The sequence below is a fragment of the Podarcis liolepis genome (genome assembly GCF_965112155.1).
Source record: "Podarcis liolepis genome assembly, chromosome: 15".
NCBI classification, from domain to species: domain Eukaryota; kingdom Metazoa; phylum Chordata; class Lepidosauria; order Squamata; family Lacertidae; genus Podarcis; species Podarcis liolepis.
The window spans coordinates 42,887,186-42,910,506 of NC_139566.1; the positions used below are offsets into that span (position 1 = coordinate 42,887,186).

General features: G+C 44.9%; 1 protein-coding gene across 7 annotated transcripts in view; it reads left to right on the top strand.

Moving 5' to 3' along the window:
* Positions 1–23,321, top strand: part of PITPNM2 (phosphatidylinositol transfer protein membrane associated 2) — a 221,502-nt gene extending 198,181 nt beyond the window's left edge. For 6 of the 7 annotated variants that reach the window (XM_083476373.1, XM_083476378.1, XM_083476375.1 and 3 more), the window contains 10 exons: positions 498–662; positions 1,762–1,971; positions 5,595–5,743; positions 8,793–8,909; positions 10,447–10,563; positions 12,133–12,281; positions 12,439–12,588; positions 13,350–13,533; positions 15,362–15,490; positions 17,736–23,321. In XM_083476373.1, the coding sequence (XP_083332499.1) occupies positions 498–662; positions 1,762–1,971; positions 5,595–5,743; positions 8,793–8,909; positions 10,447–10,563; positions 12,133–12,281; positions 12,439–12,588; positions 13,350–13,533; positions 15,362–15,490; positions 17,736–18,083 (1,718 nt within the window). In that variant the 3' untranslated portion in view covers positions 18,084–23,321. The remainder of the gene's footprint in view (positions 1–497; positions 663–1,761; positions 1,972–5,594; positions 5,744–8,792; positions 8,910–10,446; positions 10,564–12,132; positions 12,282–12,438; positions 12,589–13,349; positions 13,534–15,361; positions 15,491–17,735) is intronic. The other variant, XM_083476379.1, reaches the window with a different exon arrangement.

Below are 23,321 nucleotides of genomic sequence, written 5' to 3' on the forward strand. Positions count from 1 at the left end.
GTAATGACGGGCAAAATGTATTTCACGGACACTTGTCTGCCATTAATGATGTTTGAATGGAAGAATCCGTGGGGGGCTTCTAAAAGACCCTCTGCCCTGATTTCCCAGAAACACAGTTTGTATATACATTGCTCTGTGCAAGCGGTGTATATTGGTGTGAAGCCATCCAATAGGCAACTCGGGTTCTTTCAGTCACATATTTCTGTTTTCTTCCAAGGCAATTATTTTGTTTATGACCACAGAGCTGCTGGACCCTTTTTATGCTTATTTCTGCTGGTCTTGGTTTAATTTTCCAATCTGGGTGCTGTTGAAATGCTTATTCCATCTAACCAACTTTGAAAGATTTGATTTGACATCAGTTGCAGTGTTTTCTGCCTTTTCTTTGTGTGTTTTGCATGTTTTGCTTGGTTTTGTTTGATTTTTGCACCTTGTTCATCTCACCATGCTCTATGTCCGTTTGGTCTAATATTTTTGATTTCCCTGTTTCGTCTCCGTAGCGGATGTTGTTCAGTCTCATGGTGGCGTCTTCATGGAAAGTGCATCCCCTTCGGCTCCCATTTCAGCCCCCCAATTCAGGGGCTTCCGGAGAGCCAGCGAGGCCAGCATTGCCAGCCAGGTCTCGGGAATGGCAGACAGTTACACTGCTTCCAACATAGCCAACAGTAAGTGTTCCTCTCCCCCCCCCCCCGGAAATGTCGTCCTTTCCCACTAGCTCCCCCACACCAGGTCTCTGAGCAGCTTGAAGGATTGACCGATGTCCTGTCCTGCTTCATTCTTGTCACTGAGATTCTGGGGTCTCCAAACTGCAGGCCTAAAAGAACAAGCATTCTCATCTGAAAAGGAGGAGGGTCTGGGCTGCAATCTGGTTTCACTTCAATGCTCCTTCAGTTCTTTTAATACTTAGTTATTCAAAGTGCTGTGCATGCATCATCTGATTGAAATCCTCACACCATCCCTGTAAGGTAAGTCAGTGTTGTGCTCCTCCATATTGCAAATGGAGAGATTGGGGGTGAGCTAGAGTGTCTTGCCTAAGGCCACGTCATCCGGACACAGGCAAGAGTCAAACCAGGGGCTTGCTGATTCATAGCTCAGGTTTCTCTAGCCATTATTTCTACACCAGCTCTTTGCATCTCAGGGATCAGATGTTGGAGCTGTTCCATATCTGAAACACATATATACAAAAGCGCACACACACACACACACACACACACACACACTCACTCACTCACAGAGGTACACATGTAATACTTTCTAAGGTTGTCACCTCATTAAAGACACCTTAGTTGATAATACTATGGGTTTGAATTAATTAGTTGCAGAGTTAAATATTTATTATGGTTGTGACTAAAACACTTTTACTTTTTTAAGAAAAGAAAAAAGTCTGTCCATAAACTTCTCCATCCTGCCTGCAAGCAGCATTTGAGGCAACGGCGGGGGTTGGGGGCAGTTGGGGAAGGAAATGACATGGATGCTTAGATCATTGGTGTGGATGATGGCGCCAGGAAGAACCACAGGTTGCTGGGAGCAGAGCTGGAGGTTCCACTGCCCCCTTCCACACACTTTGCCCCTTGATGTGTATAGTGTCTGTCGGGGAGGGGATTATAGCTGTTGCTTAAACAGCCGGTGCTTTTCCTTCATAGCCCCATTACACTATCAAAGGACAAAAATTAAGTTGCATTCTTTGCATGAGTTGTGTTTTAACAGGTGTGTGTTTTGTTTTTGTTTTGTCTTTCCCCCTATTGTTTTAAATGTTCCTTTTAGAAAACAAACACCATCTCACCCATTCCAGGGGGTTTAGCCTTCTAGCCCTGCTTGCCCTCCCACACAAGGCCCCCACCCAACCCTCGCCCAAAAGGCATAGGGCACCTAAACCTGAAATTTCCCAGAACCCCTTAGGAAGAAGGGTTGGGAGCTCCTCCCATTGGGAAGTGGATGCCATTCTACAGATCCCGGACCTGGACATCGACAAAGGTATTCTGGAGAGAGACAAGGGGAGCAAGGTGCATCACTGACGAACCTCCTCTGTCGCTCTCTCCAGAGCCAAATGGGTCTGCTTTTCATGGGACTCCTTCACCATCTTGGCATAGTTTAAACAACACTTGCTTCCACTCTGCTTTGATGACTAACTTTCTTGCCTCTAACAGCCACCTGCCTCTGTAGTGCACACTCTGGTTAATTTTAAAATCCTCTATAGCACTTGCAGTACTGTTGCTGCTGTTTCTTAGGAGGAAGCACCTATTATTGACTGTCCTGTTTGGAGGATCCCAAAATCACAGCTTTGAACTGCAAATAGAAAGCTGGAACACCTCCACTTATGAGATGGCTTTGGCTTGGGAGTAGAAATAATTGCAAGTTTGTTTTGATAACTACTCCTCTCTTATGTCAGAATGTGGGGGGGAAGAAGTCTTTTTTGGCAGGATTTTCCAGAAGTTTTGGTTTTCTTGCTGGTCTGGTACAACACAATCTGTTCTATGATAGACATCTGTGGTAAGGCAAATAAATAAATTTGAGAAATCCAGCAGGACAATTGAAGCTGTGCTGTCAGAATGGCAATTTATGACTTCCATGCAACTAAATGGCAGTTCTCCTAACAGGACAATGTTTGGTTTCCTCCTCTTGCCTTTGCACTGAAATTCTATAGCAAGGAGTCTAGAGAGGATCTGCTGTGGGAATTGGTGAGATGAGGGGCATCCTTTCTCAACAATACACTTCCTGCCTTTTCTTTTGACACTCAGCAGCTTTTGAGATGCTGTTGTTGATATAGAAATTTGTAAGGGAATGTGTGTTTTAAAAATTAGACACCCAGAAATTTGCAGAAGTTTGCAGGTGCTAAGGTGCCTCAGTGGTGGTCTCCTGACACATAGCTGTAATGATAAGACAGGTAAGTGACAGACTGAAGTACAATTTCCGCTTTTGTTCCTAAAGAACTTTGGTGCCCAGTTTAATAAGTGGTTTGAACCCAGCTACTTCTGTTCCAGAGGCCATGACAGGCTCTCTGTGCTGGCTGAGGCTGATGGGAAGTTGTAGGCCAAAACATCTGAAGGGCACCAGTTTGGGGGAAGCATAAAATGTTCTGAAACTTCTAAGAATCACCAATTAATTTCTCCTCTCTTACTGTGGGACATGGCCATGCTACAAATCTATAGTAGTTTCATACTTGTTTAACTGCCACGGCTTCCCACAAAGAATCCTAGGAATCGCACTTGTGCTGACAAGACTGAGAATGCTGTGCTACAAGTGAGATCTGCAACCAAATGCTGCAGCATGGAGTGCTGTTCAGAGTGCCAGCCAGCAGCCTCCTCTTCTAGGATACAGTGGTGCCCCGCAAGACGAATGCCTCGCAAGATGAAAAACCCGCTAGACAAAAGGGTTTTCCGTTTTTCGCAATACGAATTTCCCTATGGGCTTGCTTCGCAAAACGAAAAAGTCTTGCGAGTCTTGAGATTTTTTTCGCTCCCCCCCCCTTTTTCTAAGCCGCTAAGCCGCTAATAGCCTTTTAGCCGCTAATCCTTTAATAGCCGCTAAGCCGCTAATAGGGTTGCTTCGCAAGACAAAAAAACCGCTAGACGAAGAGAATCACGGAACGGATTATTTTCGTCTTGCGCGGCACCACTGTACGTTGTCTCCCCCCCCCCCCCGATTTTCTCCCTTCTTTACAATTCTCCACCCCATAGGCAGCACTGGCTATGTTCATCCTCACTGGCATGTTGGAAGTAGGGGCTCGCCCCAAGAGTTTCCTCTTCTGCAAACATCAGGGTTCCCCTGATAATGTCGATACCTTCCTCTGGTATGTGAATGGTCCCAGTTTGATTACATAAAGATCAGCACTTCCCTCTGAATGTGGCTGACAGGAGGATTGATTGAGCCTGATACCAGCACCACCCTGCCCTTCACAGCAGTTTGAGTTTCCAGGGTTTCTTGGGAGAGAGGCAGATTTTTTTGAAGCAAATGCATAGTGAAGAATACCAGTGAAGAATCCTCTTGAGGTATCCTCAGAGGAACACCGCAGTCCCCCACCCCTGCTTCAAGGTTTTTTGGAAGATGCCATGGCAATTTAACTGATATGAAACCTGATATGAATCCTGAGAAGTGGAGTTTGTTATGGTTGCCGAGAGTTGTCAGGAGAGCTTCAAGAAAAATGCAGAGAGCAAAATCAACCCCAGTATATGGTGTTTATTGACCTGAATAAGGCCTTCAACACTACTGCCCTGTGGACTGTCCTGAAAATCGGCTGCCCAGATAAATTTTTGAACATCCTTCGGCTCCTCCATGATAACATGACGGCAACAATCGCAGATAACAATGGCTCTCAAAATGTACCATTCACAGTGGGATCAACGTCATGTGTGCACACTCAAAGGATGATATCCAAACCATCCTAAATATCTTCACAGAAGCTTATGAAAATCTTGGTCTATCACTCAAGATCCCAAAAACCAAAGTGCTGCACCAACAAGCACAAAACAACCTCTCTGCAGCGCCACAAATCCAACTTAATGGTGTAACATTGGAAAGTGTCAATCACTTTTCCTACCTGGGCCGTTACCTTTCCACAAGGGCCAGCATTGATGCCGAGATCCAGCATCGCCTGAGCTCTGCAAGTGCAGCTTTCTCCCGATTGAAGCGCAGAGTGTTTGAGTGCGCAGGGAAACCAAAATACTCATTTTACAAAGCTATTGTACTACCAACATTACTGTACACTTGTGAAACATGGACCACTTATAAACGCCATTTCCAGCTCTTTGGAAAATTCCATCAACTGACTGTCCTCTGGAATACAGGTGAACTAATGCAAAAAGCAAAGATCACCAGTGTCGAAGCAATGATTCTTTAGCATCAACTTCATTGGACTGCTCATGTCGTTTGGATGCCTGATTACCGTCTTCCAAAGCAACCACTCTATTCCCAACTCAAGAGTGGAAAGCGAAATACCAGTGGATATCAAAATAGGTTTAAAGACGCTCTCAGGGCAAACCTAAAATAATGTAACATAAGCACTGATAACTGGGAAACACTGGCCTGCAAATGCTCCAATTGGAGAACAGCCTTTACCAGCCTTTACCAAAGGTGTCATGACTTTGAAGAAGCTTGAACTCAGGGCAAAAAGGAGAAAGAGGAAGGCACGTTTGGCAAACCCTCACTGTGATCAACTCCTGCTTGGAAACCTGTGTCCTCACTGTGGAAGGATGTGTGGATCCAGAATTGTCCTCCACAGTCACGGACTCACTGTTAAGACTGTGTTCATGGAAGACAATCTTCTCGGCTACGAGTGATCACCAAAGAAGAAGACGACTCCCTTCACAGAGCTACAATTCCCAGGATTCCCTGGGAAGAGGAATGAATTATTAAACCAAATTACACTTCCCAGGGTTCTTTAGGGGAAGCGATGACTGTGTGAAGCAGTGTGACACTGCTTTAGTTGTATAGTGGAGATGGGGCCAAAGTTGTTACACCCAGAGAAAGAGAGTTTTCTGACATTTTAGTTGGGAAAGCAATGGGCCTGAAATGTAGACTTGAATTATTTTTTACTTTTCTTTTCCATGAAAGGAATAATTCAAATGTTGGGGTTTTGTCTCCTTTTGTTTTGTTCCCAGTTGCTGCCAAATGGTGGGGAACGAAAAGAATAGACTATGCTCTCTATTGCCCCGATGCCCTCACCGCCTTCCCTACGGTGGCCTTACCGCATCTTTTCCATGCAAGCTACTGGGAGTCAACAGATGTGGTTTCCTTCCTCCTCAGGCAGGTCAGTCCTATTTGGTTTGCAAATCTCCAGCATACACAGGGACTGTGCTCATACTCCCATTTACCGTGCACTCACTGTGCTTCCAGCCCTGGTCTTTAATCCGTGTTCACACAACGTTATCCAAAACACTACTCTTTGATGTAGTGTTTCTCAAGCCTGCTTCGTACCAGTTTGGAGCCCTTAAGTTCCTAGTCCATCTCTAGCCAAGCCGTAGGGTAAATGCATCCCCTCCCTGTCAAGATCCTCTGTTGTGTACACAAACAGAAATTAATTTGACACTCATGAAACCCTGCTGATGTGAGCAGCCAGAGGGATAGAGCGGTGAAACGATTTCACTGTGTTCTAATGTGAACACACCCTCAGTCCTCTGTTAGTATTAAATTGCAGAGGGAACTCACAGTTATTCAAGGAAACTGGACTAATTTATCATCAATTTTGCTTTGCATTTTTGCAAGCTGAAAATATCTGATGCAAAGCTCCAAATATAATGAATGACTCTCCCTCTTAATAAATGTAGCTTAGTGTTCATATTTATGAACACTAATTATTAATAAATTATTAATAAATGTGGCAGAGTGTTCATATTTCTAGTGCTCATGATGGTAGCAGGGGGGACGGACTGTGGGGGCTTTGACTTAAGTATTTGTGAGCATGTGTGTGATGTGACATCTTCTAGCCTTCTTGCCTGCATACCCCTCCCCTCACAAACTTTCTGTTAGTTTCGACTTTTCAGTATCATAACAAAAAATAACTGGAACAAAAATTCTGTAAAAGCAAAACCTCTAAGATTGGCTAACTAAAATAAAGCGTGCAGTTTAAATGCATGAATGTTTTGCATAGTTTAGGCCAGTTCATGAAATTCATTACTTTTAAGCTGCAATCCTATATGCATTCAGCTAGGAGTAAGTCCCCCTGAATTCAGCAGGCCTTGTTTCAGAAAAAGCCTTGTATAGGATTGCACTGTTCATGGAGTTTTCTAGGCGCTTGCCATCCTCAATATGATAGAATCAGGAAAAGGGGCAAGAGGATAGATTGGTCCCTGAAACACTTTCCTCCCAGAATTCTGGAGACAGAGTTGCCTTAGTTAGATTTCCTGAATCTGCTGGAATCTTTTATGTCATCCCAGGAAGTGTCTGGTGCTGCAGGGCTGAGTCAAGAGGTCAGTGGATCTGGAGGCAATGTGTGATAATAATGCATTTCTGAAGAAAAGATTTCCCCAGAGCAGGGAGAAAAGGGTTGGGATGCCATCAGAATGAGCACACAGCTTTAGCACGAGGACAGCAGACTAAATGATGACAAAGGATTGCATCCATTCCCCCAGTAGGAGAAAGCTTTTCCTGCTATAGGAATAAAACATTTGCAGAATGTGGCAGACATGGCTGCACACAACTTCACTGTACTAGAAACACACATACATACTTCTCATCCTGGAGTGAGCTGCAAGAAAGGGATGGGTGAGTTTTGCAAGTGTTTCAGCAAATCAGGGAAAAGCTGAGTACAGTGGTGCCCCGCAAGACGAATGCCTCGCAAGACGGAAAACTCGCTAGACGAAAGAGTTTTCCATTTTGGAGGTGCTTCGCAAAACGAATTTCCTATGGGCTTGCTTCGCAAGACGACAATGTCTTGCGAGTTCCTGCTGGTTTTTTTTCCTCCCCCCCCCCCTTTTCTAAGCCACTAAGCTGCTTATCAGCTGATCCAATCAGCAGATAAGCCACTAAAAGCCGCTAATAGCACTAATCCGCTAATCCGTCAATGGGCTTGCTTCGCAAGACGAAAAAACTGCTAGACGAACAGAATCACAGAATGGATTCTTTTCGTCTTGCGAGGCACCACTGTACAATGGCTTCTTATAGACTAGCACTTGTGATGTCACCGGCATGCTTTCCTGTATCCCTAAAGCAATTGTCAAACTGTTTTTTTAATGTTCATAAACTTACATACATTTTTAACAGAAGGATAGGCATAAAAGTATACATACTTTGTTTTAAAATATTTTTTTAAGTATATCCACTCCCTAAAACAAGTGGAGAGACATTAAGATTCAGAGACCTAATCCAGCATTCAATTTGCAAGAAGCATTACGAATGGAAGGAAGTTTTGGAAGCTGCTGTGAATGACCATAGTTGAGGGCATCAGCCACCACTGGGGTGCCACCCCCTGCTAAATAGAACAGGAAGAGCCAAACAGACTTTCTCCAGCAGATGAGGTCCCCAGCAGCAGCAGCAGCTTCCAAGAGTGGCCATGTCTGTGGAGCTGATAGGTAGTGCCTGCGTCAGGCAAAAACTGTGATTGTGTTGGTGTTTCTGGTGTAGAACAGAGTGACAGTTGTGACAGCTGAAAGTAATCAGGATTGGACATTGGATGAGTCTAAAAAATAATTGGTCTTTCAACTGACCAAATGTCACCAGATGTGCTAAAATGTAATGTTAATTATATCAGCACAGTGACATCAAAGACACTTCAAAGTGTTGCTTGTTGCCATTAATAATTCATTTAGCACTTTCAATATGCAAATGGAAACTCCAGCCACAATTGAAAGTGTTCTCCTGACCACTTCAACTCTGCCCATCTCTTAATTGTTTTAAATACCATCTGTTCACACTCACCCCATGGCTCTGTTTTAATTAATCCAGAATAACTACCGGTTCTTTAAAAATAAAAATGGCAGAGGGAAAACGTAGGAGTACAAAAAACCAAACCTTTCCTTTTAAATAAGTGCAGAACCCCAGCTAGTGCCACTCAGTTGTGCAACATGTGCAAAGCACCTGGCCCCCAATAATGGAACAAAGGACATTCAGAAACAGATTTGGGTGCAAACAGGCTGCAACTTATGCAAAAACAGGCTACAACAAGTTTGCAGGGTTGGCTAGGCATAGGGCAAGAACTGGATATTGGAGAGCCCATCTGGTGTTAACGGAATTGTCCAGTGATTTCAGCTGCTCCAGTGACTTCTGCTGCCACCAGAGCTAGGCATCTTCCACTTGGCAAACAGAGTGTAGTAGATTCTTGCGCTTTGTGGAAATCCCTGATCAGGCTATGCTTTCCTCAGGTGATGAGGCACGAGAACGCCAGCATCCTGGAGCTGGATGGGAAGGAGGTCTCTGTCTTTACTCCTTCTAAGCCCAGGGAGAAGTGGCTTCGCAAGAGGACCCATGTGAAGCTAAGGGTAAGGACAGTCTTCTGTTGTTTTTGAAAAATTTAATTTTATTCTATATTGAAAGCAATATGCACTCCATTTGGCCAGTCCAAGGGTTTCATTAACGCGAGTTAATCCACTGGCTTCATTGAGGAGCACCTTCCCCCGCTAAGTCATTGCTCCTTGGCTTTCTAGCAAATTGCATCTGGCATTGATTGTGTCACCATGGAAAAAAGACAGTCGCTTGTGGAACTTGTTACTGAGCATGAAACAATTTTATTTGTTTTATTTGTAAGTGGTTCCTCTTCCTCCACTTTTTAATCCTCAGTCTCAACAACCCTGTTAGGCTGAGAGTTAGGAACTGATGCAAAGACACCCAGTGAGGTTCTTGACTTGAGCTGGCGCTTGAACCGGGATCTCCCCAGTCCTCGTCTGACACCCCCACATACATCTTGCTGACTAGTTTAACCATCAACCATATGCTTGTACCTCAGGGACAGAGCACACACTTTGCATCCAAAAGATTCCTGATTCAATTCTGCATCTCCAGGTGTAGGTGAGGAAGACTCCTGTCTGAAACGCTCAAGAGCACCTCCTAGTCCATATAAACAGTACTGAGGTAGATGGGCCAATGGTCCAACTCTGTAAAAGGCATAAGAAGTCCTATAAGATATGTGGAAATGAGGTCTCCTTGACTGCCACTTAACAATTTCAGTTGCCATTCATGTGCTCCCAAGCCACTCATGCATAGGCAGGATTTGAAATAGGGACATTGGCGCTATCCTGCTCTTCCCCTCTGTGTTTCTTCTTCTCTTCTCCCCTTGATGGGCGAGTAATTTGCAGCCTGTCTTGCTTCTCAAAGCATTCCACATATTGTACTCCAATATTTCCAATAACTGATTGGCGTCCAATTTTAACATTTTACGTGCTTTTTATTGTATGGCTTTATGTGCACTTGTTGTAAACCACTTTGATTTTTTAAATACATAATACATAAAATTTACATTTACATACATTATGTATTTACATACATTATGTAAATACATAAACATTTTACAAATAAATATTTGTCGTTGTTATTTTAAATGTTTATGCCCTGCCTTCTAGAACAGTGTCTTCCTTAACTATTTGTTCTCTGCACCATGCACATTGGTGGGTCTACATAAGTAAATAAATAAATGTTTGTGATGCTGTGGTAAAGACACAGCACCCTCAGGCTGGTAGGTGATAGACCTAACTTGCAGAAAGGACAGGCTTTGAATCATAGTATTGTAGAGCTGGCAGGGACCCTGAGGTCCAGACCCCTGCCTAGTCCAGACCCCTGCAAGTCAGGAACCTCAATAAAGTGTTCATGGCAGATGGCATCCCAACCTCTGCTTAAAAGCCTCCAATGAAGGACAGTCCAGCACCTTCCAAGGGAGTCCTTTCCACTGTCAAACAGCTCTTGCCATCAGAAAGTCCTTCCTGATGTCTAGTCAGAATCTCTTTTCATGTAACTTGAATCCATTGTTTTGGCTCCTCACCTCCAGAGCAGGAAAAAACAAGCTTGTTTTTCTTTTCTTCATAGAACGTCACAGCCAATCACCGAATAAATGATGCTATTGCCAATGAGGACGGACCCCAGATGTTAACTGGAAGGTTTATGTATGGCCCCTTGGACATGGTCACACTCACAGGAGAAAAGGTATTGTTTGTTACAGATCTAATCAGATCCCTTTAAAACAAAGAAGAAAATAAATGTTCCATTTATCTTTCTACAATAACTTTTTGTTCAGAGTATAAATCTTAAACGCCCAACTTGCAGATAGATTTAATGTCTGGATCAGCTGAAACTGAAATGTGCTTGGTGCTATTCAACATAAACAGAACCTGAAGCCTCATCATCACACACACACACACACACACACACGCTAGATGACCTGAATCCCAGAGGTCTATTGTCAAATGAGGTCATGCTGGCTGAGACTGGTGAGAATTGTAATCTAAGACATCCACAAGGCACCAAGTTACTATATAGTGCTGCTATGTAATACTCTATCAATTAACTGGGTCTGCTTTTGTCTGCTCAGAAACTTGATTTGTGACTTCATGTAAGGGCACTTTTGCAAGTGATACAGAGAAGGTGCTTTTGCCTCTGATGTGGGCATAGCAAATATTGTTATTAGGAATTGCTGCTGTTATCCCTTTTCTTCTCTGTAGTTCCCAGGCCAGGATCCAATATTCATATTCTCTTTTTATTAGGAGAAATTGTTTAGGAATGTCAGAGGTTCCAAACAATTCCCCCCCCCCCCAACAACTTTAAAATCGTTGAGGTTCTTGGCAGACCACCTCATTGTTTTTCTGTCTCTTATAGCAATTCCAGTGTGCTGTGCTAGATGCTGTTTGATTTTTAATCACATTAGCATTGTTTCTTTTATTGCTTATATTGTATTTTCTTGCATTACAGTTCAAATTCCATAAATTCAAATTGTATGTGTTCTTCACCAACCACCTGAGAACCACTAATGGTCCACAGACCACAGTTTGAGAAGCCCTGTCTTCATTGTAGAATAAAATGAGCACCTTCTCTGCATTGTACTTGGCAGGAATGGTGGCATGTATTTATTTATTTGTTATAATTGGCGCCCTGTTTTTCCACCAAACGCGCACACTCAGCCTTGCTTCAGGGTGTTTGAAATTAGTCTTGAGGCTAATATTGGAAGGGGTCATAAGAGTGCTAAAGGAGAGAGTAACACCCTCAGTGTTCAGGGTGCTCTGCAAAGTAACCTAAGCGTTAGATAAATGTCAAATGCCCCCAAGGAGTTCATAGTCTTCATTTCAAAAATGGAAGAGACATAGCTTAAACCACGGTATACAATTGATCCACCCCCCTCATTATAACTGCCCTGAGATCTACAGGTATAGGGCGGTATACATTTCCCCCCCTGACATCTTAGGATGAAGGGTGGTATATAAATATAATAAATTAAACAAATTAAACAAATTATTATTTTTATTATAGTCTGTTATGATTGGCAGTGACTCTCGTAAGATCTCAGGCACTGGAAGTTATTTGTGGCCCTGCTACCTAAGACACTTTTAATACTGTGTGCAGACATGCTGAAGACCATAGATAGTAGACAAGAAGATAGTAGACAAAGAATGAATGTCCTGAAACCTTGAAATCAGAACAAGATAATTTGCTAGATTGTTACTTGCTACGCATGTTCATGATTCCACATACTTCTTCCTCCCAATTTCCTTTGTGCCGTAGGTGGATATTCATATCATGACACAACCCCCATCAGGAGAATGGGCTTACTTTGACACAGAGGTCACCAACAGCAGTGGTAGGATTTCCTACATTATCCCCGAAAACAGGCGGCTGGGCATTGGCGTATATCCTGTCAAGATGGTGGTCAGGTAAGCTGTGCTGCAGGGTGTTTGGCTTCTGCATCCCTTTATAAGTAACTTGAACTTGGAGCTACAATGTTTGAGGGCAAGGGACTGACCCAAACATGTTTGCTCCCTGATCAGTCTCTTAACTAACTCAGTACCTCCCTTTTCCCTTTTCCTTTAGAGGCGACCACACGTATGCCGACAGCTACATCACTGTTCTGCCCAGGGGGACTGAGTTTGTGGTTTTCAGCATTGACGGTTCCTTTGCAGCCAGTGTTTCAATCATGGGCAGTGACCCCAAAGTCAGAGCTGGAGCAGTTGATGTAGTACGGTATGAAGGATTTGGAAATGCTTTGTGTCTGCTGTTGTACTTTGGAGTGCAAAATTATGAAAATATCCCCTTTCATTTTTAAAAAGGAAGTTGCTGACCCTCAGGGTTTCAGGGAAAAACCTTAATTATAGCATATGCTTTTGTGAGCCAGAGTCCATTAGAGTCATGAAGTATTTGTCCTGAGGGGTTGATATCTACATAAAATAGGGGGGTGGGAATCCAGACAGTGACAATTCACAAAACTGTGTTAGCAGTAACATAAATAGTCTGGCATTAAAGGTAAAGGTAAAGGTACCCCTGCCTGTACTGGCCAGTCGTGTCCGACTCTAGGGTTGTGCGCCCATCTCACTTAAGAGGCCTGGGGCCAGTGCTGTCCGAAGACACTTCCGGGTCACGTGGCCAGCGTGACAAGCTGCATCTGGCGAGCCAGCGCAGCACACGGACATCTCGATTTAGGTCTGGGAGTTTCCCAGCCTAACTCAACATAAGGCAGCTTCTTGTGTTGGTTATAAGTTGGGGGAAAGTACAAACAAAGCACCTATTGGCAACACTTGGAGAGTTTTCCTCTGAAATATCTCGTCAGAAGCATTTATAATACAAATAGGCTCGTGAATGTGCCAAGATGGTTCAGGACTACAGCAGCGGGCAAATGGTTAAAGCCCTTCCCACTCCCCCTTGCCAGATCCCCAGCCTGTAATGTGCTGCATACATCCTCCCTCCCTCCTGTTCTTATTAATTGTTTTCTCTCTTCCCCTTCTTAGGCACTGGCAAGACCTTGGCTACCTCATTATCTACGTCACGGGCCGGCCTGACATGCAGAAGCAACGGGTGGTTGCCTGGTTAGCACAGCACAACTTCCCCCATGGGATCGTCTCGTTCTGCGATGGTCTGGTTCACGACCCACTGCGGCACAAGGCCAACTTCCTGAAGTCCCTACTCACAGAAGTAAGCAAGCAGAGCAGGGTTCATTCTCTCTCTTTCTCAGCAGGTTTAGGGAGAACTTCTCAAAGGCCCAGAGGCTGTGTCTATCCAAACAGTGCATGGAAATATCTGTGGGTAGTGTGGGGAGGTGTCATCCTGAATCAAACTAAGCATCCAACAGATACTGGAAGATTTTTGGTGATGTTCCAGGCACTGGCCAGTTGTTAGCGAAGTCACTTAAATATAGCAAACAGAGTCCAGAGAGAAAAGAAACTGATAATACTTTGGGGAACAGGAAAACCCAGTATATCATATTAGGAGAAATAGAGAGGTGTTCTGTCTTTCTTAGTAGCTAAGCTCTAGTCCATAACAGGAATATATACTAATACAGAGGAGAATTCCCTCAGAACTAATCAGCTGATCAGAACCTCTTAAACATCTAACAAACACAGTTTTGACAAACTCGGTTCACTGAGGTTCAATTTTTAACCATAGTTCATAGAATCATAGAGTTGGAAGGGATTACAAGGGTCACCCCCGAGAATGCAGGAATCTCAACTGAAGCATCCATGACTGATGGCCATCCAACCTCTTCATTACATCCACCTGAGACATTTTAACTAGGGATGCAAGAGCTTCCATTCGTTTTCCCAAAAAGGTGCTGTGGATGGTGTATGTTCTAAGTGAGCATGTGCGAAATCCCTCCAAAAGCGCTGAGCACTCTCCTCCACCTCCCTCTTCCGCTGCCAGTAGACAAAGAAACTTCCCTTTGGGCAGGCAAGGAAGAAGCAGAGGTGGCGGCTGCAGGCTGTGGGGCCTTTGCCCAGTTAGGCAATGTTAGACTCCAAGTGTCTTCAGAGGCTCTTTGGTAATAGAAATAGGAAAAGGTGTCAGGTTCAAGTTTCTCTCTGTTTCTCATTTTTCCATTCTTCAGTTCTCAACAATGCCACATCAGTTTGCAACTTTAAAAAAAGAAGCCTGATGAAAATTCATCATTTTAGTGCAGATTTCTCTTTCAATATACAGTGGTACCTCTGGTTGCGCACAGTTCCAGAGCTCCGGTCAGATCCCGAGCAATTTGCAACCGGAGGTGCTGCGGTGCGGTAGAGCGCTTCTGCACATGCGCGCACAGCGAAACCCAGAAAAATGCTTCTGGGTTTGCTGCGTTCACATCCTGAAGGATACACAACTAGAGGCGTGCAGAGGTACCACTGTACACATTTTAATGCACTTTTGTCTAATGTACACAAAGCAGTTTTATATCTTTTTGCATGAGATTTTATAATATACACATTTTTATGCAGCTTTTATTATAAGCACATTACTTTTATTTATCTATTTTCATATGCCGCTATTCATTAAAAAAATCAGAGTGATTTACAACATGTATACTTGGCCAGACTGCTCATCTTGGTAGGTGAAGCCCTGGAATGATGCCCCCAAACCCTGCCCAAAGTGGCACCACTTCTGGGCAGGCTGTGACCAAGACCCCTCGCTGTGCCCTTCCCAGATGGAAGGCCCTGAAGCAGCAGCTGCTGCTGGCACCGCTGCCTTCCTCCTGGCCCAGCTTAAGTTACTGGGGGAAATTGTGCCGGTGGGCTTGCAGGATCAGGGTGAACCTTGTGAACGCCAGTCCTGCTTTTGAGCATTCAAGGAGGGTGTTGGCCTTCCCGAGCACTTCTCCTAAAATGCATCCTTACTCTTAACATTACAACCTTTTCCCAAGGCATCCTGCAAAAGATGCTACATTGCAACATCTTTGTGTGAAAACCAAGGGTCTGGTGCTATTCCAGAGGGTACATTTCCCTCCCAGTTGCCAATGATTTGCCTTTTCTTGCCCTGCACCCTGCAGCTCGACATGAAGATCCATGCGGCCTATGGATCCACCAAGGATGTCTCGGTCTACACCTCCATCAGCCTGCCGCCTATGCAGATCTACATTGTTGGGCGGCCAACCAAGAAGTTACAGAACCATTGTCAGGTAACCTCAGAATTCAGATGCTTTCACAAGGGATAGATGAGTGCCTGTGTGATGAAGCTGGGGGTGCAGCCTGGCCAAACCCTGCAGCTGTGCCACTCAGCGGTGTAGCTGGCTGCTCAGGCGCCTGGGGTGGCTCCTGTGCCTGGAGGCAGGGCAGGGTAAGCCCGGGCAGGGCGTGCTGCACGGAGCCTCCAAGGAGTCTGCTCACTGCCTCCCCCTCAGCTGTAGGGCAGCAGAGGGGGAGGCGGTGAGCAGATGCAAAGCCGCACACTGCCATTTTGGGCAGCATGGAGCGTGCAGGTGCCTGAGCCACCAAAGAAGAAGAAGAAGAAGAAGAAGAAGAAGAAGAAGAAGAAGAAGAAGAAGAATTAATTTTTTTATTATTTATATCCCGCCCTCCCCAGCCGAAGTCAGGCTCACAGCGGCTAACAACAATAAAAGTAACACAGCATTCTAAAATAAATTCATTTTAAAATCAATTCAGAATCAAATTAATGGCAACCATTGGGCTAGAGTTCTGTGAGGATTACCAAAGGAGAGGGTCAGGCTGTACGTTGGCCAAAGGCCTGGTGGAACAGCTCTCTCTTGCAGGCCCTGCAGAAAGATGTCAAGTCCCACAGGGCCCTAGTCTCTTGTGACAGAACGTTCCACCAGATTGGGGCCACAGCCGAAAAAGCCCTGGCTCTGGTTGAGGCCAGTCTAACCTCCCTGTGGCCCAGGACCTCCAAGATGTTATTGTTTGAAGACCGTAAGGTCCTCTGTGGGACATACCAGGAGAGGCGGTATGAGAGATGGTCCCGTAGGTACGAGGGTCCTAGGCCGTATAGGGCTTTAAAGGTTAAAACCAGCACCTTAAACCTGATCCTGTACTCCACCGGGAGCCAGTGCATCACATCACTCCCAGAGGAGATGTGTGGCTCAGGCATGCTGCAGGCCCCATGGTCAGTGCTGCCCCTGTGGTGTGGTCGCCAAGTGCCCATTCCCCCCCCCCCCCCGCAGCTATGCCTCTGGTGCAACTTCTGTGTCAGTGGGGCTCACGAGAAGTGGCTCCGAAGAGATACCCAGAGAAGATATAGAGGAGGGTGGCATTTTGGAGCACCAGCAGTCTAGCACAGATCTTACCTTTATGGTGCCATCTTTGTTGGCATGGAGGAGAGGAATGGTGGAAAGAAAGCCAAGCATCTCCTGAGGTAGTTGCAGAAGTGACTGTAGCTCAGAGGTAGAGCATCTGCTCTGCATACAGAAAATCCCAGCTTCTTCAGTCTTCAGCATCTTCATGTCAGGTTGGGAAAGACCCCTGCCTAAAACCCTGGAGGGCCGCTGCCAGTCAGCCGTACTGAGCTAAATGCACCAAATGCTGACTCCATATAAGGTATCTGCCTCATCTAAAACGGACCCAGTCAGGGGATGCGCAGGAAAAGCAGGCAAGTAGCCCAGTAGGCCTGGAACAAGATGGGAAGTCATTGGATAGGGGAGAAGCAGCAAGCCTGCCTATGCCTTGCCTGGCTATGTGTCTTTCTGAAAACTGAAGCATATTTCAGTCAAAATTTTCAGGGGATCAGTGTTACATTTGTACTATCAAGATTTACCAGTGTGCTTTAAGAGATTTTTAAATTTTTTGATTTGGGTCTTTTAATAGCATGGTCCGAGCTTAGGCGATGGAGAACTGAGTACGCAGATCTTGTACACTTCCTTGGAATCCATTTGATGAAACACAGTTTAGACATATATTATATTAAATAAAATACATATATACACAAAGTGTATCAAGGATGAATAATGGCCATTGCAGAAACAGCATTAATATGTTTAGCAAATTTGCTTATTTGGGTTGACATTTAGATGGCTTTTTGCTGAATAACTTATCCTGGTGCACATACAAGTAAGTTGGTTGCCTATATTGTTTTGCCAGCTGCTGAGGAGATTTTGGTGCCTGCTTCTCAATTTCTAAACTAGTGTGTCAGAGAGACTTCTCCTTGACACTTGGCAGGAAGGTAGAGATGACCAGCTTATGGAGGGGTTCACACATTCCACTTACCCCACTTCAGCAGTGAGAACCACATCCTGTATGGCAGATTATTCTCTGGGTCTGGCAACCTGAGATAAATTTGTCACTTGGTAAACAGTTGCCTTGGCAGCATCTGAAATGGCAGCTGTGAAATTGCATTTGGCAATGAAACCAGACTGAAGTTTTGGACTGCAGATGTCTTCCAAAAATAAGCTTTCATTTTAATTAAATTTGCAGTTCATTACCGAGGGATACGCAGCCCACCTGGCCCAGCTGGAATACACCCATCGCTCCCGCCCCGCCAAGAACACCACCCGGATGGCTCTTCGGAAAGGCAGCTTTGGCCTCCCGGGCCAAACGGAATTCCTGCGCAAGAGAAACCACTTGCTGCGCACCATCTCCTCTCAGCCAGCCACGGCAGCCAGCGGAAGCAGTGGCTACAGGCCGGAGCGAACCCAGAGTCAGTCAGAGAGTGACCGGGAGAGGGAGAGGGAGCGCAGCCAGAGGAGCATGAGCCTTGCCACAGGGTGCTGGGGCCGGAGCACAGCCTCCAGACTGGAGCCGGGGGGCCTGGGGCAGAAGTAGAGCAGCCGGGCGGCAGCAGCAGGAGGCAACCGTGCATGGCAGCAGCAGCAGCGGAGGTGAAACAACCGAGGCCTGTGGTGTGGTGTAGTGGGGCAAACATGGTGCTACTCGTTGCCAGAGAGGCAGTCATAACTTTATGAGGCGATAACAGACTGGTTTTTCCCCCCTCCATGCAAAACACACAGGCCTTGGTGACGGGGGCACTGGGTTTTTGCAGAGCACTGTGCAAAGAGGAACAAGAAAACTGCCTTTTCAAGCAGAGGGGCATCAGGAAGGGGAAGATGAATACTTTGGCAGCTTCTGGGTGCAGCTTTTTCCTGCCCCCCCCCTTTCTTACCCAGGTTTGGTGATTGCAATTATGTGCCTCCTCAGCTTCTTAGCCATCAGTCAAAGATGCAACGGAGGGCGGGAGCATCCCAGTGCCATGTGCGGGCAGAACTGGAGCAGTCAGGCGGGGGAGCCGCGACTGTGGGCTTGTTCTGCTATCTGAAGTGAAGGGAGCTGCATCCTGCCACCACTTTGAAATAAGTTGCTCCACTTCTGGAATCTGGAGAGACTCGGGTTGGACACAGGGAAGAGTTCAAGACAAGCAAAGGATGCTTAGAACACACTCCTATTCCGCTAGGAAGCAAAGTCATGTGGACAATGGCTAATTCAAGGCATCTTTGGTGCGAGAAGCATGGGATCCGATTAGCAGTTTGTTTTATTTGGGTACAATTTCCTACGATTATTTTTAAGTGAACATCTTAAAAAAGGAGGGAAAACAAAAACCAGATTTTGGAAACTGGTGGATTGTATTAATGCAGAGAAAGGATTTTATCTGCTGCTTTCTGCTCTTTGGTGTGTGAGGGAGGGGCAGGGTGAAAGAAGTTGGGCAGTTACACTACTTTGTACTTTTGGAAAGTACCAACAGTTAGTTTCAAGCATCTAGGAAACAAACAGTGTGCTATTTTTGCTCAGCCTAAAAAAAGCGAAGTCCAAATTCTTCCCCACTCCGCCCACTTCTCTTCTGCCTCATGACCCTCTTCAGAAGGGAGTCCGTCCTTCTTTCCAACTTTTGCAATGGCTTTCAGCGGAGGATGTAAATTTTGCTTTTCTTTTTAACTATAGTTATGCAACTGTAAAACCTCATTGTTTTTATTTGTTTTGCACTGATAATTTTTAGAAAGGAGGCCTATTACTATTTTATGAAGCTACACCCTCCCTATTTATAGCGCATGACAGTCAAATGTTGCTAAGCCAGGATGCATCTACCCAAATGCAGACATGCATACACACAGGGCTTTTCCCCACCAACAATGTCAGGAGATTTAAAAAAGAACAAGTGCAACAAATTGAGAGGTACAAACCAAGGAAATGCGATTTTTAAAAGGAGAGGATAGAAATATCTTAAATTTCCCTAACTACTCTCTGTACAGGAGTTGCAGCTTTGATGGTTTGGATTCGCTGCAAAGTTCTGTGAAGTACATTTGCGAGCTCTGCCACCTTATAGTAGCTGTTTGAGAATGGGGGTAAATTGCACAAGGGAACATAGACCTACAAGGAAGGGTCTGCAAAATTTCCCTAGCCACCATCACGCCACCTCACCCTGCAGATTCAGTTCCCAGCTGCTGCAGAACACGGTTAGCCTGAGATAATGGACTAGTTCTCCAAGAGTTGGGGTTGCCCTTTCTTGCCTATAGCTTCTGGCATTTTTTATATTTGCACAGGTGTGCTTCTTTGTTCAGTGTTCCACTTTATACGTAAAACATTTTCCCCCCTAGACCAACATCTCTTTCATTGTTTCTTTTTTTCAATACCAAGACTCGGCAGCACTGTGAATTACGGCCTCTTTCCAAGCCATGAGGCTCAACAACTCACCTGGACATGTAAAAAGCTACTTTGCTACATGGGTTTCAACACCAAATTTAAAATGGTGTGCTCCATCCATATGAATGTGATTCTCCAAAAGGGGTAAAATCCATTTATTTATCCATGGAAACTGCTGCTCTTTTCAAATGAAGCTTGCAACTCCCGACATTTCTTAAACGGTTGATGATGAGCCATACTGCAAGATTATAAGCCTCTTGTCTCAGATGAAGTCAACAAGAAAATCTTGGCGAGTTTTTACTACTTTTTTTTTAAAAAAAGCCAAGCACTATTGACTTCCCTTTCTCCTCAGCCTAGCTCTTTGCAAATATACATTAAAAAATATGAGTGGGTGGGTGTTTGACATGCAGAATCCACATGGATTGCATTATAGCTCTTTGCTAGCTCAGTGTATCATCTGACCATCATCGCAAAAACAGACTAGGCGGCCACATGATCTGGATTTGAGTTTCATTGATTTGGCCTCTCCCCTGAACAGTCAAGACATGACATGTACATTATTCAAACTTTGAGACGTTCAGTGGCTCCTTTTTAATGTGTGTGTGTGTGAGTAGGCAGTGTAAAGGAAAAAACCAATGTAAAATGCCTGGATACGGGTTGGGGAGGAAGTGGGTTTTATATATATATATATATATATATATATATATATATATATATATATATATATATGCAGTGAAAGTAATTTATTTTATGTACAAAACCTATGTCTGGAGGGAAATAAACCTTCAGGTTTTGTTAACATTTCAAGACCTAGCTTCCCCTCCCCCTTGTTTTCAGGCATAATTTACAACAGACTCATTTTATGGACCAAGTTTAAACTGTCCAAGGATGCTAAAAGAAATCTTCTCATTGCCTCTCGCCAATCCATATTTGAAACAAATGATCCGTGAGAGGGACAGTCATTCCTGTGTACACCCCCCACCCCTTGGCCAGGCGTCTCCTCTCTTCCAGCCATTCTCCCCGTTTCTTTTCAAGACGGTTGTTTTGTGTGTGTAAGGGGATGGAGGTGGTTCTTCATCCTTCTTTGCGATTGTAATAATTTTGAATTAAGTGAGTGGCGAGCAAGTGACATTATGGCTGGAGGCTTTTTTCATTTTTTTAAGCAGGATGCCATCATTCTGGTCCATGACTTATGTATGTATACCCCTCGTGTGTTGTCCTTGATGTTGAAAGCTGAACTTGCTACTCTGGCATTAAACAAACAATAGCAATAGCTTCATTAGAAAGTAGTGTGGCTCCCTCTGGAATGAATCTGGAGAGCAGCATTCGCCATCCCAGTTGGAAATGCAAAGACTGATTTGTGGAATCTGAAGCCATCTGTATTTAATGCTGTAGCCTCAGTGATTGTCTTTCCTTGAGATCAGTGCCCCAGATCCAGTTTATACCTTAAGGGCCAGTAAGTGTCTATTATGAGGCTGTGTCTCTGTGGCACTTTCTGACAGCTCAATGGAGTGGGGAGGCAGGAATGCCCCTGGAAAGGGCAGGTCTGCTAAACTTGCTGTGGGAACCTCAGGTGTGCAGACTTGCCCCTCAAGAGTCTTCTCAGCCGGGTGAATGAATGAGTGGTCAGGGAGAAGAGTTTCAGTACATTGCGTATATTAGAGCCACCTGGGTGTGCCTAGGACTCAGCCAGGATGATGATCAGCCTTTCCCAGCCTGAGACCTTCCAGATGTTTTTAGCTGCAAGGCCCAGCCAGCCAAGGAACAGGTAAAACTTGCACTTTTTGTCTTGGGATCACATAACTTCTGTTTGTTGTTGTCTTTGAAGTATGTTTTGCAAGTAATTTGGACTCTGAAGTGGTTTCCTCTTTTAAAAGACAGGGGGACATACTGGGGTGATATTTGAGGAAAGGAGTGGTCAAGAGATCAGGAACCCCCCCCCCCCCGCAAATATTTAGAGGAGCTTGCACCAGCAACCTGGCGTTTGGGTGGCATTTAGAATTCCCACGAGATCAAGTGCTCTGTCCACATCTCCCCCATCCTCCTGCCATAAGCCAAGGAACTTTGCATAATGCAGAGCTGTATGGTTTACATCATGTATTCACACTGCACAATTGGAGCTGCCTTGGTACGGAACAAGAATTTTGCTGAGTTTGGGTCTATTTTTTAACATAGACTTAATTTACTCTTTTCAGATGTTCCATATCAACAGACCTTGCGTTTGGGGGAAAGTTTTGCAGGGTAATTTGGTGCTGAAGTGTTTAAACTTGGCTAAAAATGTTTAAAGGCATCACATGGGACTAAACTTTCCTTTCTTTTAAGCCAAAAAAGGCTCCAGATGGGCAGGGGAAAGCCTAATGCTCTGAAAAGCCAAGGTGGGTGTGGAGTTTAATAAAGCTTGCCTCTGCACAACCCCCAAGTTTGCCAGAGCATGCTAAATTTTGGAAAGCTCCTAAAATGTTTGCAGTCTGAGAAAACAAATGAAACAAAAGGACACACATGGGTTCTAGGTGGCATTTCCTATGACACAATCCTATACATAATTACCCAGACGTAATTTCCATTGTGTTCTGTGGCCTTGCTCCACATTACTCCCTGTTAAGTGTGTTTAGGATTGAAGCCTTAGATATCCAAACATTACAAAAGGGCACTGACAACACCAGCCTGCTGGAATGAAGCAGATCTAGATGGCGGGGAGTCCACCTAAGAACCCCATAAATACCTCCCAGAATTCCATTCAAAGAAAATTAGAATATAAATGTACAAAACAATCAATGGTTTGATGGAAAAAGAGGCCCAACCTCTTCCCAAACAAGATAGCTTCCCTGTAATTCGCCCTGGGGCCGGATTGTTAGCATCTTCTGACAAGCCAACTTTAATTTTGATGAACGTTTTGTATCTTAAAGCTAGCTCAAGGGAAGCTGTCTGCCAAAGGCAGGGTGGGGAGCGACGTCAGTTACAAACAAAACCCTCCTCCTCCGAGACAGTTTTATCCCGGGCTTTACTGGAGCCATCCCTCTAGTTCAGGTATTTACCACCATTGCTGCAGTTTTTCCTGTTAGTTCCAAAAGCATTAAGGTTTTGTCTCCCTCTCCTTCATCACTGAGACCCCACCCCACACTTCCTTCTCCTGCCTGACTGTTACTCTGTATTCAACCATGTTCATTCTGTTGAGGGCAGGCTTCTCAAAGATTCGGCTGGAGGGGCAGCACTCCAAGAACGTTCCCTATGGAAAGGTCACAAGGGCAGATCAGCCCAGAGTCCAGCTACCTGCGTTTATGTCTGCATGATCCTGTCTGTCTCCTTGCTCTTGTATGTCAGGACCACCCTCTTCCTTGCTGGTCCTGCCGCCTCGTCCTGCCACCTGGTTGTGCTTTGTATATGGTTATCCCTTGTACGTTAACACCAATTAAAAGAAACGGGAAGGCC